This window comes from Tauraco erythrolophus, chromosome 7 (genome assembly GCF_009769465.1).
Source record: "Tauraco erythrolophus isolate bTauEry1 chromosome 7, bTauEry1.pri, whole genome shotgun sequence".
NCBI lineage: Eukaryota > Metazoa > Chordata > Aves > Musophagiformes > Musophagidae > Tauraco > Tauraco erythrolophus.
In genome coordinates, this window is record NC_141471.1 from 15,354,906 (window position 1) to 15,372,588 (window position 17,683).

Below are 17,683 nucleotides of genomic sequence, written 5' to 3' on the forward strand. Positions count from 1 at the left end.
TCCCCTATATCCTTGTATCTTTTTCCTAGAGAGAGGATTTACTACTTTCCTATATATAATTTTCTGTCATAGGATGCTTGCATACATTTCATTGCTCTTTTGTGTTTTTTTTTTGTAGTTAGGGTCATAGTTTAAGCTTTGATAATTTTCAGACAAGATTAATCTGGAAAGATAGTGGTGAAGATACCAGTAATAATATCAGTAGTAGTTACCCATCTGTATTTGTAATAAAGAGAAAATAATAATTAAGTATTTTAAAACAAATCCTTATTTCAGTGCCTTAATGCATTTCTGTCTGAATTGCAATTAATATCATGTACCAGAAGGTGGGGCAGTATGAGATGGACAACTACATTTGCTGGCACATAGGCAATGTGCTTTTTCCTTAAATGCATCAGTTCTTCACTTCAGTGATATTTAGTGCAGTAAATATTTAAAATCTTAATCTGCTGTCAGTTTTTCAGGGTAGATATCAAAACTGCTATTGTTGCCTCCAGTATTTTTGTGAAAGAGTGCTCTTAAGCTTCAGAGTTTCATATTTCTTGTCAAGTTCATGCATTTCTTTCTTACAGGGATTCTAGAGACCTGTTACCAAATATTGTAATGTCGAGGCATTGTACAGGAGCTGCTTGTCAGTTCTTCTTTATAATACAATTAATAATAATAATAATAATAATAATGTTTTCCTTCCACAGAAGGAACTATAATTCCTAGGAACTATGGTCAGGCAATATTTTTGATTCAGTGTTAGTTTAAAATGTGAGTTTAAATGTGATACGTAGTTTAGAAACTGAACTTCATGATTCTGATATCTTTGTTTATAGTTTCCAATTCTAAACTGCCATTATGCCCTTCCTTTTCTTTCTCATCATATTCAGGTTTTCTTCCGCTACCATATTTTTTGTACTGCACTGCTTCAAATTTCCACTTTCAACAATGTTTTTTCTCCTCTTCAGTCTATCAAAAAATCCAACAACCAAACGATCTTCCCTTTCTTACAGTTTTGAGCACACCATTTATATTTTTCAGCTCAAGAGATATGCTGTTGATGTAGGCTGCTGTTGATGTGCTACTGCTCAAATCTGCTTTATCTGCAATTATTCCTCAGTTTTTTTCTATCCATGCTTTTGGACTATACATATTGCTTTGTACAAAAATCTTCATGCTTTTACATTTAAATTTCTAATCAGAACTTAATTTGTTCTCCAGCTTTCTGCGGTTAACTTCTGTTCATCTACTCTTTCCACTTTTACTTAAATCTCAATCTAAAAATGTTCAACACACACGTTCTCACAGCGCAGTAATTCAAACCATTTTACTCATTGTTTCTTTTTTGATCCCCTTTTGCGTAGTTCAGTTTTATAGGGTCTCATATGATCTTTACTCTGGATGTTTTTTTGGTTTCTTCAAATTTCATAAAAGAAAAAGTTTAACTCTTTTACATTTTTTCTCTTTGCTCTGTGTTCCTATGTAGGCTTTGACATCAGTAGTTAACTATAGGGAGCCCAAGTCAATCTGCAAAGCACCTGAGTTGGTAAGTGATATAAATTATTATTGTAGAAAGTAATAATATTTTTTTTAACTGTCAAGTGAACTGGCATAGAATCCTTCACATGAATGTTTCTTGCACTGAGTCAGCCTCAGGTGTGTATTTCAGTAGTAATAAATAACTTTACCTGCACACGCGTTTTGTGGATGTGCAAAGTTGGTGCACTTGTAATTTTTGATATAGAATTTATATTTTCTGGGGATGTAATGTGTATTGTTTATGTATGAATACAGCCCTTGTAATAGAACAAGAGACTGTAGCCTGTGACTTATTTCATGCTTTAACTATTGTGTAGAAGTTTCGAATTTATTCTCAAGCTTGACAAGTAGGTTTGGGTTTGTTTTTTCTTTTTCTAAACTTGAGCTGGCCAAGTACTGTGACAACTTGTTGAAGAAATCGGCGAAAGGAATGACAGAGAATGAAGTAGAAGACAAACTTACAAGTTTCATTACTGTTTTCAAATACATTGATGACAAAGATGTATTCCAAAAGGTAACTTTTGATTTTCAAGAAATGTTACAATGTTACATTCAAAGTATACTTGAAGAAGGTGGTTATGCTTTACAAATTCTCATATCTGATTTTTTTTTAATGCAGTTCTATGCCAGAATGTTGGCAAAAAGATTAATTCATGGTTTGTCTATGTCTATGGATTCTGAAGAAGCCATGATTAATAAACTAAAGGTAATGTAATATTCTTTTAATGCAGAATAAACAAACATAAGAGTATGTAATGTTGAGAGGGAGCAGCAGAGGGTGCCAGAGGCAACAGCAGATCGTGTTTTCAATAGCTGAAAGGAAAAACTAATTCCTTGGTAGTCTATGAAAAGATACATGGCCAGTGTAGCTTAAGTGTTTGAGATTTTTATGATGTTTTGGGTAGTTTTAAGTGTGTTCAAATAATTAATATTTACATAATAAAAGTACAAACAACTTTCATAAACTAGCTCTATCTTTCAATTTTATAAGATAACATTGTTCCTATAAATCAATGTATAGTAAGTGAAACTAAGATAAATCTGATAACTTTCTTTTATATGTTTGTTTTCTATTGTAACTAGTGTTCTCTGTAAATATTATAACACTTCTGCTGACTAGATTTTCATGTTTTAGTAGTGAATGTGTGTAATTTATATAAAGCGTCCTGTTTTCACTTTGAAACGTGTTACAATATTTCTTCACAGCAAGCCTGTGGTTATGAATTTACCAGCAAGCTCCATCGAATGTACACAGACATGAGTGTTAGTGCTGATCTCAACAATAAATTTAACAACTTTATCAAAAACCAGGACACGATTATAGATTTGGGAATTAGTTTTCAGATCTATGTTCTACAGGTACTAATGTATGTTTATTACTACTGAGTTATTTGTACTTTGTTTTTATGTTCTAATAAAAAGCAAAAAATTTTTCCAACTACTAATACTTCTCATATGGAAACTGACACCTTGTGATCATTGTGGAATAATTTATTTTCCTAGTGTTTCTTTTTAAAATTAACCCACTAGCACACTAAACAATAGTGATGTAAAATGCTTTGTGGTCTTGTCTTGAATTAATACCTCAGTAGGGCATGCAGTAAAAAATGAGCAGTAAAACTTCTGGTGTAAATTGAATGTCTTACGACATAGTATATGCTATAGATCTGTTTAATAGTGCTTTTTTTTTTTTTTCTTAATGTATATGTTGTTTGAAAACGTTAATGCTTTTATTTTTCCCAATACTTTTAGGCTGGTGCATGGCCTCTAACTCAGGCTCCTTCTTCTACATTTGCAATTCCTCAGGAACTGGAAAAAAGTGTACAGATGGTAGGTTAGTAGGAGGCTTTTTGTAAACGTGTGGAAAATGTAAAATCACTCCAAATAAAAGGTCCTCACTCTCACAGAGAAAAACCTGAGCTGCTTCGTTTTGTTTGTACATCATGACTATCCTGTTTCCAGTCCATATGAAATTTGGAAGTTTCATCCAAATGACGTACTGAGTTTATGTATGTGCTAGCATAGCTTTTTTTATTTTTCACATCTCTCTTCTAAACTTCATGATTGATGTGGGAGATACTAATAAATACAATAAAATTAACTGGGTTGATTCTTAGCTTTAAAACCGATTCCTAGTATTTAGAAAAATAAGATTTTGTTTCTAATATTAAATCTGAACAGATTTAATAGAAGATTAAAATGCAGACTTGCGTATCAGAAGCAGCTTGGAATCTGAGTTGCTTGTCTAACTTCATTGTTTCAGCAGTTTCAAGGAGCAAACTTATTAATGTGTCACCTAGCTAGAATTAATGCTCTAAATTACACTCGTAATTCCCTGAAGAAATGGAACATGACCTTGAAGTCTTGGAAAAGTTGACAATATCTGTCTTTACTGTCAAATTTGATTGTTAGACCCATAAAGAGAGAGTTGTCTCAGGATTCTGCCCGGAATTTAGAAAAAAAAAACATTTTGCAGTTTTACTCTGAAGTATGGGAGTACCCCTTTAACTGGGCAGACTGGTTTTTAGCAGCTTTTGCAGCCTTTGAGACTACTGGAGCTTCCAAATATGTATTTATTTGAATGGTATACAAATACTGGTTTTCATACTATGTAAGCTTGTGGGTGGAGAAACACCTGATTCCTAAAGAGGTCAAAAGTCCCTCTTTTTGTAGCTTCCTTCGATGTTAATCAGAGTTGCTAGACCAAATCAGGGTAAGCCAAACTGGTGTGTACACAGTGTTGGCTATGTAGGGCTTAGAGAGGTTTGGTCCTATTTTAAGGAAAGGTTATTTGAATCTGCTTAAATTTTTCTCATTACCAGAAAGTAGTTAGACCTTAAATTGGGATTAGTCTGCAAGCCACACTTTCTTGTTTCTTTCATATAGGAAATATGAGAGCAAAATCTCTGAATTTTTTTCTTTAAAAGAAAAAGCTTAAATGCTAATACTAAGGTTTAGCAGGCACGTGCCAATATTATGCAGTGTGATTTATTGCTCTTGGCTATAGGACTAATACAAAGGATTAAGGTCAGATTTATATTTTAATTTTTGTGTTGGATTTTCAGCTAAATTTCAGTTATTTTCAGAGGACATCTAAGAGAATGCTGTATCTACTAAAATGCTACTAAAAATCCTTGTTTTTATATTCCTCCTTACAAGCAGAATGATCAGACCCTTATATTGCATATGTTAATTAAAATCCTGATTTTTACAAGCCTTTCCATAAACTTTCACTTTAATCTTTGGAGAAGTTCTTTTCCTTCCTCTCCAAGTAACTTTTCTGCATTAGTTTAGCCCACAGAATTAAGTAAGCTGGAAGCCATGTCCTCAAAAGGGTTTTTTTTAAACAGTCTGGAATATCTTTAATTTTTCTTCAAAATCCAGTGCTCCTTTTAATTTCCTAGGGCTTTTTCTTATTCTCTCTCCATTGCTTGCTAGTTTCCAGAAATGGCAGGATTGATGAATTATATATGATATGGATAAGATTATTTTGCTGATTCTCTGTAAATTTGATTTTTTCTTATCACACTCTACAGGTCATTTATGCCCTTCATTCTTTTATTCTTTGTTAGTGAAAGTTACTTTTACACATACATAAACATAGCTTTGAAATAATCTTCTAGGAATTGCATTCCGAGAGTCTTCTGGAAAATGGTCTCATTTACAGTAGTCAGACTTAAGCACTTCAGTGCCAGATTTCAAACTGCATAGCTAATTTTCCCTTGCACAAAACCAAAAGCTTTGTTTCTCAAAGAAGAGAGGAATTTTTAAGTTGTATTTAGGCCTTTTGTTGTTCAGAGGCAATTTTTTTCATATTCCTGCTCTGCTAAATATTTGTGTCTCTCTGCATAATTTAAATACCAGGAAAAAATGCTTTCCAGAGTGATTGATGTAGCACTTCTTATAATGACAAGAAATTAATGTAAAAATAAAAAAAAAAGGAAGACATTAACATTACTACTAATGTTAGTTTTGCATGTAAGATTTTTAAAATACTGATTTTTGAGAGGATGCTTCAGTTTCTGAGTGTCAGCACAACCTTGTTACTTCCTAAATCACAAATGTGTGCTTCTTTGTGAAATTGGGTTTTGGAAGCTTTCAACAGAGATTTGAGGATCTGTAGTTGCCTCTTGATTTTGAGATGTTTTCAAACTGTGTAGCTGCGTCTAGCTTAAAACTCAAATTAGAAGGTGGCAAAAAACTGTGCCCGCTTTCAAGCTTGCTCTTTTGGAATTTCCCCTAAAAACATGTTCAGGAATGTAAGATGAGATTTGTGGCGAAAGTCAATATGTAGCTGACTGGGAAATACCTTTTAACTAAAAGTTAGTTTTTTGAAGGATGTTGTTAAAAAGAAAAATCAGTGAAACGAATTTTCTCAATTGACTTTAAATAGAATATCAAATCCATGGAATATGGAGTGATTTCACTAAGGTGAAAAAGTAAAAATACACTTGTTTTTGTATGGATTGGAAGGAACAGAAGAATAAAACCTAACAAAATTGAGCTGCTAAAACCTCCTGGAAATTCTTTTAAAATCAATAGAGTTGTTACTTCTTTGGAACACTGTTTAACTATGGTATCTTATACTTTGAGAGTGTGAATGTGTCAACAATCTTTTTGATTTAGTCATCAAGTGACATGTTAATATGTTCAAGTAGTTCAGTAAATGACTGATGTTCAGTCATTACCCGTCTTCTAAAGGAAAGTGCTGTCATGCATTGATCTGCAGTGTTTGTGTCCGATACAGTGAACATGAAACAGTATTTCTTCACTGGGGTGGTAGTGTGATAATGAACTATTCCAAGTAGTTATATGTGTGACTAATGGAAGTTCATTTTGTTTTGCAGTTTGAATTATTTTACAGTCAGCATTTTAGTGGAAGGAAGCTTACTTGGTTACATTACCTTTGTACAGGTAAAAAGAAGTGCTTTGTTAAAGTTATGTTCTAAATAGCTGACAATTATTTGTTAAAAGTCCTTTTCAAATGGCAACAGGCTTTGGAGTTGGAATATTATGTTGCATGTCAAGTCAACTGACTATTTTGCCTTATAAATTAATTTAATATTTGCTGCTTAGCATTTCCAAAATTTATACTTTGTAAACTTGCATATGTTATCTGTGACTTATTAAATCCAAGTAGAACTAGAGTTGTCAGTTCTTTGCAGGACAGCACTTCAGAACTGCTGAGTTAATAACAGTATTCTGTGATTCTGTGTAAGCTATTACTAATTGAAGTTTATGCATTGCAATGCGTTGAGGCTATTTGGAAAATTATTTGCATTATTCAAATTCAACACTGTAGATTCCTTTTTGCTTGAAAACCCTATTGTTCTAGTATTCATAGTTAAGCAGAGGATTTTTTTGTTGCAGACCACATTCTTTATGTGTAAATTCACATCATCAGTTTTCATCTTCCCATTCCAAGTGTTAAATGCATACTTAGGTGTGACTTGAATGTCTGAAAATGTAAAAGGAGCTCTAATAGTTAGGCTTCAGGTGGCTTTTCACCACATTCCATCAGTTTATAAAATACCGCTTTTATTATTACAGGTGAAGTAAAAATGAATTATTTGTGCAAACCTTATGTAGCCATGGTCACAACATACCAAATGGCAGTGTTGCTCGCCTTCAACAACAGTGAAACTGTCAGTTACAAAGATCTTCAGGATAGCACGCAAATGAATGAGAAGGAACTGACAAAAACCATAAAATCCTTACTTGATGTCAAAATGATCAACCATGATTCAGACAAGGTATGCAGTAATGATGTAAAAAAGTTTCGTGTTTTCAGTCTTATGATTCTAATATTTGTTGAAGGCTTTTTTAATATAAAAGAATCTGCTGTTTGCTTATTTTTTCTAAAATGTATTATTGACCCTTGTGAACAATGACAAATCTGTATTTATAAGGAAAGAGACAAAAGGAATTAGACTGTGTCATATAGACTCTCTATGGCTATAACAGCATGGTATGCTGAAAAGGTAATAGTGCTAGAACTGTTAATTGTTTCTGTTGCATTTCATCTATGTGGCTTTAGACTCACTATAGTTGGAGGGGAATACTCTTTAAATACACCGCTTCCAAAGTTGTACTGAATCATGGGAAGGAGCCTGAGTAGTAAACCAAACAGTCTTACAGAGATCCTAAAAAAAAATAATAAAATGTAGGATTAAGAGACTGAAAGTAACAGCAACCATGTTCTTCCTTGCTGATGGATTACAGGAAGAGGAAGGGGAACAGGGAGGGCTTATATGCGATTTTTTTTTTTTTTTTCTGTAATTTGCCAAACTTTCATCCTATGAGTTTCATGGAATTCCAGTAACATCTGAGCTTTGTTTTGTGGTTAAGGCTAGGATTGATACAGGTTTTGTTTCTGACTCTGCCTCATACTTTTGTACGACCTATGTGAAACCAGTTACCCTTTTTCCCACACAGTGAAGGGCACAGATGTCTGCTATGTAAGAAGCACTGCAGAAGTGCCTGTGCGTACCATACAAACTTCAGCATGTGCTTCCAGCTAGCCCAGAAAGCCAGTAATTCAGACAGTATCAGGCAGAAGAAACTGAGATAAGATGTTCATTTTGCTTATGAGAAGAAATCCCAAGATGCTCCGAATGCTGGTTTTTTTTTAAACTAAGGAAATATTAGAAATTGGAAAATGAGATCACAAGGAAGATCTGATGCTTGACTGAAGCATAGGACATGCTTCCAATATCTAGAAATGAGCTCAGGTTGGAACAGTGACTGAGAAGATGTCTGTTAAACCATGAATGAAATTTAACAGTGGGAGCTATTACAGAAAACAGTGAGATTTTTTCAAAATCTCGAAGTTGCCCGTTAATTAAAGGATTTACATTTATTATGCCTGCTGTATATGATTTGCCCGGTTTCTTTAAGCATATGTTATTGAAGAGAGAACGAAACAGCTTTCCAACCCTTTTACCTGTTTACTACTGCGTTTTCTGGTTCATTAACTTCTAGGCTATTGTATTCAAACATCTCTGCTAATTCTGTTTTCTTTGCACTCCATCCAGCAATGTGAAAGCAGATCTGTAGACAGCCTATCAGCTTGCTTATTGAATAAGCCAGTGAACTTCACTGGCTTAAGCAGTGAAATTAAATACACTAACTTCTCTTTAGCTGTATCTGAGCCACACAGAAAAGTACAGTGTATTAAATGTTGTAGTTTGCTTTTGTTTGTTTGTTGTTTTTTTGAAAGACAGGAGGGGAAAAAAGAAACTTTTGACAAAATCTTTATTGGTTCATTAGAATCATGTTTTTTGAGTTCATGTACAACACACAATTTATTTTGGTTTATACTCAACCACATAATCTGAATGTTAAAATTTAATGTTAGCTTATATTTTTTTAAGCCATTGATCTTTAACCTTTCATGTTAAGTTTTCCATACTATGCCTGGATATTATACAATATTACAATAAAGAGTATTTGTTGCAGAATATAAAATTAGAATTAATATTGTTTTGAGTGTATATTTAGATAAATATTGACTGTGTTTACTGAAGCATTTACACTTGACGCAACCATGGTTTGGCAAGATTCCAAAGTCTAAGGAGTCCAGGAACTTTATTCTGCTGGAAATTGGTAATACTTGTACAGACCCTTGCCTGGAAACTGCAAAGATCGGTCAGGTCATCCTGTGAATTGAGTGTAAAGGGGTTTGGACTGCAGGCAATAGTTACCATTTATTGAAAGAGATGGACTTTTACATATGGAAAAGAATTGAAATTCTGACAGGAAAAAATTAGAAACATACAGATAGATGTGGAACTGCAGAAGTTACAGCTTGTTGACTCTTTCTGCTATAACATAACAAAATACTTAGATGTTTTTCCTTAAATTCTGGAAGGCAACATTAGTAACAGTTGTGAAAGCAACAGCACTCTCTCTTGAGGTTCTGCCATAAATAAATGCAAATCCTACATTGTTTGCAGGGAGAAAATGAGTTTAATTGGAGAGTTTTTGCAACTAAGATAAGCTGTGAAAGTATTAAAACCTAATGTCAGAGTTCTTTATAATGTTTTCTAAAATAGACTGGGTTTCTAGGTTAATTAAACTATAGCTTAAAAAAATGAACTGATTCAAGTGGCATTTTAGAATTTCAACTACAAATCTGAAATTATTTGTATGTATGCAAACCCTTAACTGTGATTTTTTTCAAGGTAAATTGTTACCATTTTTTGATTCCATTTCTGATTTTAAAAAAAGATTCTTTATTGCAGGAAGATGTAGAGGCAGAGTCTACATTTTCATTAAATATGAACTTCAGCAGTAAACGAACAAAATTTAAAATTACTACATCAATGCAGAAAGACACGCCACAGGCAAGTATTCTTCGGTGTTTCTATCTTGAACAGCTTAGGAAGCTTATTTTTCTAAAATCAAATTTATTGTATTGGTTTGGTGTAAGCAGATGTAAGAGTCCCTGTGTAAGATTTACATCACCGTAAAAAAGTTAAGTTTAAAGCTTAAGCACTTGCAGGAGAAAATGAAATAGAGAATAAGGAAGTAGAAGGAAAAGATAAACAAGAGCTATTCCTCTTGTACCAAATGAGATTGACATTTAGCTTGTCTTATCTAATGAGACTTTTTTCTTGGTGGTGTTTATAAAAGCAACTTACTCCAGGAGTTGCAAAACCAATCAGCTCTGTTTTCCTATGGTTATGTGTGTCCTTTGGCAACTAAAATTAACTCCAGTGTTGATAATCCGTGTTCCCTCTGCATCTCCTAAGATACAGGGTTTGGCACAAGAAACATGTGCTGCCAAACTCAATACATTTTAGTAAATTCTGCCTACCTTTCTCCCTAGCGAAAAAAAACGCTGATTTGGATGTGTCTCTCCTACCTTCCTACTAATTTTCATGGAACCTGCTGTTCTTGATTTGTGGAAGTACTTTGCCTGGAATTGAACTTCACCTACATTTTTGTATTAGTTGACCAATTTTAACAGTGTAAAAAGTATAGATTCGAGATACTTTTATGAAGTGTTTATTGATCTTACTGTATTTTAAGCATTACTGTTTTTCCTATATTGCAGGAGATGGAGCAGACCAGAAGTGCTGTAGATGAAGACAGAAAAATGTATCTTCAAGCTGCTATAGTCCGTATCATGAAAGCACGTAAAGTGTTGCGACATAATGCTCTTATTCAGGAGGTAAGATAAAATCCTTTTCTTAAGCATGATTTGATTAAAATCTTCAGAATAACTGGTTAAAACATCTGACCACAGAACTCTTCCCGTGTCAAAACTAATTCCTCAGTGAAATTAGCGAGAATTTCATTGGAGTCTACTTTGAACTGGAGCATGAGCTGTGAACCCCTAATCTTGTAAACGTGTCTTATCGCTAAAGCATCAAGTGCCTCTGTGCTCTCTTTTTCCTGTTGGCTGGTTCTGTGCTGACAGATGTTGTATCCTGGAAGAATCATTGTTAGAGCTATAGGTTCAACTGAAAATCTGAGTATGGGTATTCCAAGTATGGAATTTCCATGGAAGCACCTAGCCAATTTTGAGCTCTAATTGTGATTTTATTCTAATTCATGGCTTAAGTTTTAAAAAGTTGTCTGAATATGTAGACATGAACTTGTTAATCTCCTTTTTCCATTAAGTGGTACAGTTGGCTAGATTTTTTATATTCTAGATTAATGATCTGTGATCTATCACAGACTAGCTGGGAAGGAAGTCTTATTTCTTTTTTTTTTTTCTCCCACTTTTCCATCTGCACTAGTTGCCTGCCTATTTGTATTTCTCATTCCAGCCTAACCTTTGCTTTTTCCAACCAGTTCACAGTTTTAATTTCTTCAGCCTTCCAAGGTGTTCGTTCTTCAGTCTGTCTCATTCTTGTGTGTCCTTAGCCTTGCTGGATAGCCTCAGAGAGGATTGGTGGGAGGGAGAATAAAGATTCCTGCTTTACTTGACCATTTTGAGAATAGAAGTGGAGAGGCATTCAGTCATTTTGAGACACATTTGCTGCGTGCTTTCTGTCACTTACTTTTTCTTTCCTGAAAAATATAAGCAGCTACAGAGAGCTTGTAAGCCCAGAACTTGCCATGTAAGACATCTTAAGGGTTTTGGATGTTGAAATAGTGCTTGTACACAGATATTCTGAAAGTACGCTTAATTTAAGAAGTCTGATTTTGAATATCTAAAAGATGAGGCAGCATAGGTCCTGATTATTCTCAAAATCTGGTTATTTGTTTTCCTGTTACTTAAATTATCTGTGCAGTTATGATGAAATCATAGAATGGTTAGAGTTGGAAGGGACCTTAAAGATCATCTAGTTCCAACCCCCCTGCCATGGGCAGAGAAATCCTCCACTACACCAGGTTGCCCAAAGCCTCATCTAACCTGGCCTTGAACACTTCCAGGGATGGGGCATCCACAGCTTCTCTGGGCAACCTGTTCCACTGCCTCACCACCCTCTGAGTGAAAAATTTCTTCCTTGTATCTAATCAAAATCTCTCCTCTTTCAGTTTAAATCCATTGCCCCTTGTCCTGTCACTACACGCCCTTGTAAAAAGTCCCTCTCCAGCTTTCCTGTAGGCCCCCTTTAGGTACTGGAAAGCTGCTATAAGATCACCCCGGAACCTTCTCTTCTCCAGGCTGAACAGCCCCAACTCTCTCAGCCTGTCTTCATAGCAGAGGTGTTCCAGCCCTCGAATCATCTTTGTGGCCCTCCTCTGGACCCGCTCCAGCAGCTCCATGTCCTTCTTGTGTTGGGGACTCCAGAGCTGGACACAGTATTCCAGGTGGGGTCTCACAAGAGCAGAGTAGAGGGGCAGAATCACCTCCCTCAACCTGCTGGCCACACTTCTTTTGATACAGCCCAGGATACAGTTGGCTTTCTGGGCTGCCAGTACACATTGCTGGCTCATGTTGAGCTTCTCATCCACCAGCACTCCCAAGTCCTTTTCCTCAGGGCTGCTCTCAATCCATTCTCCGCCCAGCCTGTACTTGTGCTTGGCATTGCCCCGACCCACATGCAGGACCTTGCACTTGGCCTTGTTGAACTTCATGAGGTTCTCACAGGCCCACCTCTCCAGCCTGTCAAGGTCCTTCTGGATGGCATCCCTTCCCTCCAGCATGTCCACAACACCACACAACTTGGTGTCATCTGCAAACTTGCTGAGGGTGCACTCGATCCCACGTCCATGTCTCCAACAAAGATGTTAAATAGCACTGGTCCCAGTACTGACCTCTGAGGAACACCACGCGTTGCAGTCCTCCACGTGGACATTGAACCATTGACCATAACTCTTTGAATGCGACCATCCAGCCAATTCCTTATCCATCGAGTGGTCCACCTATCAAAACCAAATCCTGTAGGAATTTGCAGTTAGAACTAGAAAATGGTAGGCAAGCCCTGCTTCATTTTAGAAAATACTTTTTCTCCCTGCTTTCAAATTCTTAGCAAAAGTTTCAAAGTGTCCTTTGCTTGAGACCAGTTTGTAAGGCTGGAATAGATTACAAATTTTTGGTTTGGAAACAAAAAAATCCTTCTTTGGTTGCTTCTTCCTTTGTTTAACTCAGGAGGCACTATCTGACGTGCATCTGCTGCATTTTGCTCTTGAAGTACTCTTGCAGAATAGTACAGTCTATTAACATCAGGAGCTTTTTCACATTTTGCAAGAAAAGTGGATATTTTGATTGTTTCTGAGTTAAAAACTAAGTAGATAGTAAAGTTGGTGCTCCGTTTTATCTGACTAGCCACATCCACCAGGATTGTTTTTTTACCTTAGCATTTAACTAAATTTATGACACTTTTGAAAATCATGTCCTTTATCATTTAGTCTTTAGTTCTCAATTTTGAATACTGCTTATATCCTAGGTGGGTTAGAGAATTTAAAACTGAAGGCTAGGCTTCTAAATAATTGATATCTATGCTGCAGTATAGCGTGGGGACCTGATTAGCCTTAAAGGAACGATTGTGAAACCTTAAGCAATAAGGTGAAGCAGTACAAAAATTCATTAGGGTTAATTTTTCCCTTTTTTTCAGTCTGATTTAATTTGTGCCAGTCTCCGTGCTGCCTCAGCTAGGCTGTTACTGGGACCTGAGCTGGATCCTTTAAAATGTTAGGTGTCTTCTCTACAGTCTATGGCACAGATGTACTCTTAGGCACTTCAGAAATTATTGGCAGATTTTAGAGCAAATTGAGGGGAGACAGGTTTTTGTATACCTAATGCTTAAACGGAAAGATGAAAATCTCATCTTAAGTGGAAATTTTGCCTAGTTATGTCTGCGTTGAGCTCAGTAACTTCTTTTGATTCATGTTGCATTAATAAGACCAAACTGAGAGGTGGTTCTGATTTGAACATGCTCGTCTTTCTCACTAGTCTGACCCTTATTAAAAAATGAATAACCATCACTTCTATTAAATCTGTAGAGTACGTGTAACTAACTTCTTGGCTGTGCAACTTCTTTTTTATTCCTTCTAACCTTGTAGTAAGATTTGGCTTACTGTCAATAGCCTTTTTGTTTCTTAAAACATTCGTTTGTGATATTGTTACTAATTATGGTGACATATATACTTAGTTCTTGTTACTTTTATCATAGTGTTTATATATTTATAAATAATATATTCACTTAAAATTTCTAGTCTGACTTCCTGAGGAGTAAGAACGAATCTTTTGAAAAGAAGTCTGTTTACTATGAATGGTTAATATTTTCTCATGTCATTAATAACTTTTTCTGAGGTATAAGGGCAGGATTATACTGTTGTTAGAGATATGATTGAAAGACTCCTAGCCTTAATGTAGTTATCTCTGGTTCTAACAGTTAGCGTTACAGCACCACACATTTCATTTAGGATGAGGTGTCCAAGAAAATACTCAAGGCCCTTGACAGGCCTGGATATGTCAGTATGTGGTCTTTGCTGAACTGTTGTGTTAGATATGCCCTGGTAGTTCTACTTTTAGCTCCATGCTGCAGTCGCTTGCAGGTAGCTTTTCGCTTAAAATGAGTAAGGCCAGTGGGAGTAGCGGAGGGGAAAGGTCAATGCAGTCATTCTCAGAAAATTTTTCTATTCTGACCAACAAGTATTTCTCTTTGTCCTTCTTACTTGTATTATCTTTAATAAACCAAAACCAATAAAACCCTACCAATGCAAAATTCTATATTTTCTTTTCTGTCCTAAATAAATACATGAATATGATGATGACAATCAGTTTGAGTGTAGGGCTGAAGTTAGGTGAAATATGAGCAGATCTATTAGCTTGTTAGCACCAAGTTTCTTCTCATTTGTACTGCTGCAGAACGTACCAGACCCTTGGCTGCTAGCCCAACAAAACTTGCTCTTTTGAGCTTTTTGTTTACTTTGCTGGTGAGTTCTACCTGGTGAGTTCTGTTGGCTCACAGAAGGCTCCATCAAGCTCTAGAGCTGGAACAAAGCTAGCCATGAAAAGTTGTAAACAAAACAAGAAATTGAGCTGAAATAAGAATCACTTTTTTTACAGAACAAATGAGAAGCTACAGGCAAAATATATTGTGACATCTGTAGTAAGATCGTTTGTTTACCTCACCGCTGCTAGGAAGTAGAGAGGAGAAAGTAGTAATAACTTTCTTTGCTACAGGTTGATCACAAGAGTAAAATGTGAATAATTTTCTGAGTTAATAGATATGCACGTTCTGTTACTACACACCATTTCTTCCTCTTTTCTACAAGAGAATGGGCAAAACTGAGAACTGTTAAGAGACATCTAAAGTTTTGTCTGCAGCTGCAGTTTCTTCCACAATGCATATATAGATTTAGTTTTTTGCTGTAATATTTTTGTATTAAATATTATTATGTATTAATATTTCCTAATAGTTTTTTGCTGCAATAGTTTTTTGCTGCATGTCTTACAAAGTTCCAGCATAGCCAGATGGAACTCACCAAATTGTAGGGCCATCTTCAGTGACTGCAGAAAGAGAGGTTCATCCTGGTGGTCTCAAATTGTATAGGAAAGGAAGTGAGTGATAGGGGGACTCCATTTACACCTTCCAGGCAGCTGAGCAGTTTGACCTCCTTCCAGGACCAGGTATACAGCACTACATGGGCTGGAACTGAAACAAAACACAACAAAACCAGCTCACACCTCATATCTTGGCAGCTGCAACAGCAACGAAGTAGTGTAACTTAGAAAATGATTACTACTTGGGCTGTATCTTTTGTGAGGAAAAGTGTCATCTAGGACTTCTCAGCAAATTTCCTGAAAAAGAAGTGTTGGTTTTTATTGCAAATTTTATTATCTAGTGCAATAGAATCTCTAAGGGTAGGTTGAATTTTTAATATATTTAAACTGTCCTATTCAAGAATTAAAAAGGTTTTACTATAACATTATAGTCAGATTTTCTTCAGGTAATTTGCTATGTACCTGTTTACATGTCTTCTAAACATGTCTCTTTAATGCTATAAAGAAAACACAGGTTTCACAAATTTTTATTAAAAGAAAATGTCTTCTCTATATGGTTATGATGACAAAAGTGGTGTTGGATGAGAAGAAAATCGTGTTCAACTTTAGAGGTAGTTTTGAAAAATACAATCAGTTGGAATTTAACCATTCAGAATTGTATAAACTATTCCAAAAACTGAGATTAACACATTCTTCAAGCATTTAATTTCCAAGTAAGACTGATGTAACTCAAACAAAATTTGGGAGTCCATAAATTAAATATTCCAGAACAATGAATGTACATAAACAGAAGTAAAAGCGACCTAGTCTAGGAGGAGAGGTCGGTTAGCAGAGCCAGCGTGGAAAGGCATGTATGGTTTTACAAAATTTTCACTTTGCTTAAACTGGGATAATAACAAAGCGAAGCAATGTGTTAATATTAGATTAATTTTGAACCTGAATATTGATCTTCGTTTTTACTGTGGCAAATTAAGCATGCAAGAGGACTGAGAAGATCTGGTTAACGTGCAGGCAAACTAACCAGTGAGCTGAACAGTCCGTTGTCCTGACACTAATGTATAGAGATGCTCTGTTGATTGTTATAAATGAACTATTCCAGGTTTATTTAATCCTGCCTTTAAAAGAAAAATATACTAAATTTGCCTTAAAGCCCTTCGCAGACATTTCTATAGCATTGATAACTGTTGTAAATAAAAATAACACAAAAAACTTGTCTGTCTTTTGCAGGTAATTAGCCAATCAAGAGCTAGGTTTAACCCAAGTATCAGCATGATTAAGAAGTGTATTGAAGTTCTGATAGACAAACAGTACATAGAGCGAAGCCAGGCCTCTGCAGACGAGTACAGTTATGTAGCATGATGTTGCAATCCTGCAGGTATGATTGTGAGGAGATCATTGCTGTCACTGTTTGGTGTGTTCCTGTGGGAAGAGGCGGCCTCTGCCTCCATAATTGGTCACTTGGCAGCCCCTGTTTTTCTGCTGTTTACAACATCACCAGTGCCATGTCATGAGCGATGAGCGTCAATGAAAATGCCTATAGATATTTCAAGCTCATGTCATTATGACATTTCTTAAAACTTTACTAAAAGAATGAGTGAAGTATTGCTGAAATGTGGAAAATTGGTTGGGTACCATGCTTTTTTTTTTCTTCCCCTTTCACGTTTGCAGTTGATGTTTTTTAATGTATCTTAAGACAAAGTAAAAAAAAAAAGCAAAACAAAACAAAAACTTAAATATTGTAATATGACAGATAACCTAATAATTGTATCTACATTAAAATGTAAAAAAAAAGACAAACATGATACTGCTGCTTGTCAAATAAAAAAAATAAAGTTATATAATGTGTCTTGAATGATTGTAGAAATGGATATGGTATTAATGTCTATAAATATTATTCAGACCTGGAAGAGTGAAAATAACATTATATGTTTGGGTTTTGGATAACCTCAGAAGTAGATCTAACGTAAGAACTAATTTATATACAACTGAATACCAGGTATGTTATGCTCAATGTGATTATAAAAATATTTATGGTTAAGTGCACATCTTGTTTTCTTGAGATTAGGCTAACTTATATTCTTAGCGCCTGAAGGCCTACTCTGTCTGTTAATCTCACACTGTAGGAGTATGTTACAAGAGAAAATAAACAGATGTTTGAGGGGATTTAAGTAGTGTAGTTCACAAAGAGTTAGGAATGGTTATCATGAACATCAAAGATACCGTTCAGTGGCTTGTGAAACCACTCCG

At 35.3% G+C, this 17,683-nt stretch overlaps 1 protein-coding gene across 1 annotated transcript in view; it reads left to right on the forward strand.

The window, feature by feature from the left end:
* Positions 1-17,269, forward strand: part of CUL2 (cullin 2) — a 53,191-nt gene extending 35,922 nt beyond the window's left edge. The window contains 10 exon segments of the mRNA XM_086614481.1: positions 1,475-1,534; positions 1,913-2,041; positions 2,147-2,233; positions 2,734-2,886; positions 3,280-3,357; positions 6,375-6,441; positions 7,078-7,280; positions 9,771-9,872; positions 10,586-10,702; positions 16,664-17,269. Coding sequence (XP_086470607.1) covers positions 1,475-1,534; positions 1,913-2,041; positions 2,147-2,233; positions 2,734-2,886; positions 3,280-3,357; positions 6,375-6,441; positions 7,078-7,280; positions 9,771-9,872; positions 10,586-10,702; positions 16,664-16,795 — 1,128 coding nt within the window. The 3' untranslated portion in view covers positions 16,796-17,269.
* The last annotated feature ends 414 nt before the right edge of the window (positions 17,270-17,683 follow it).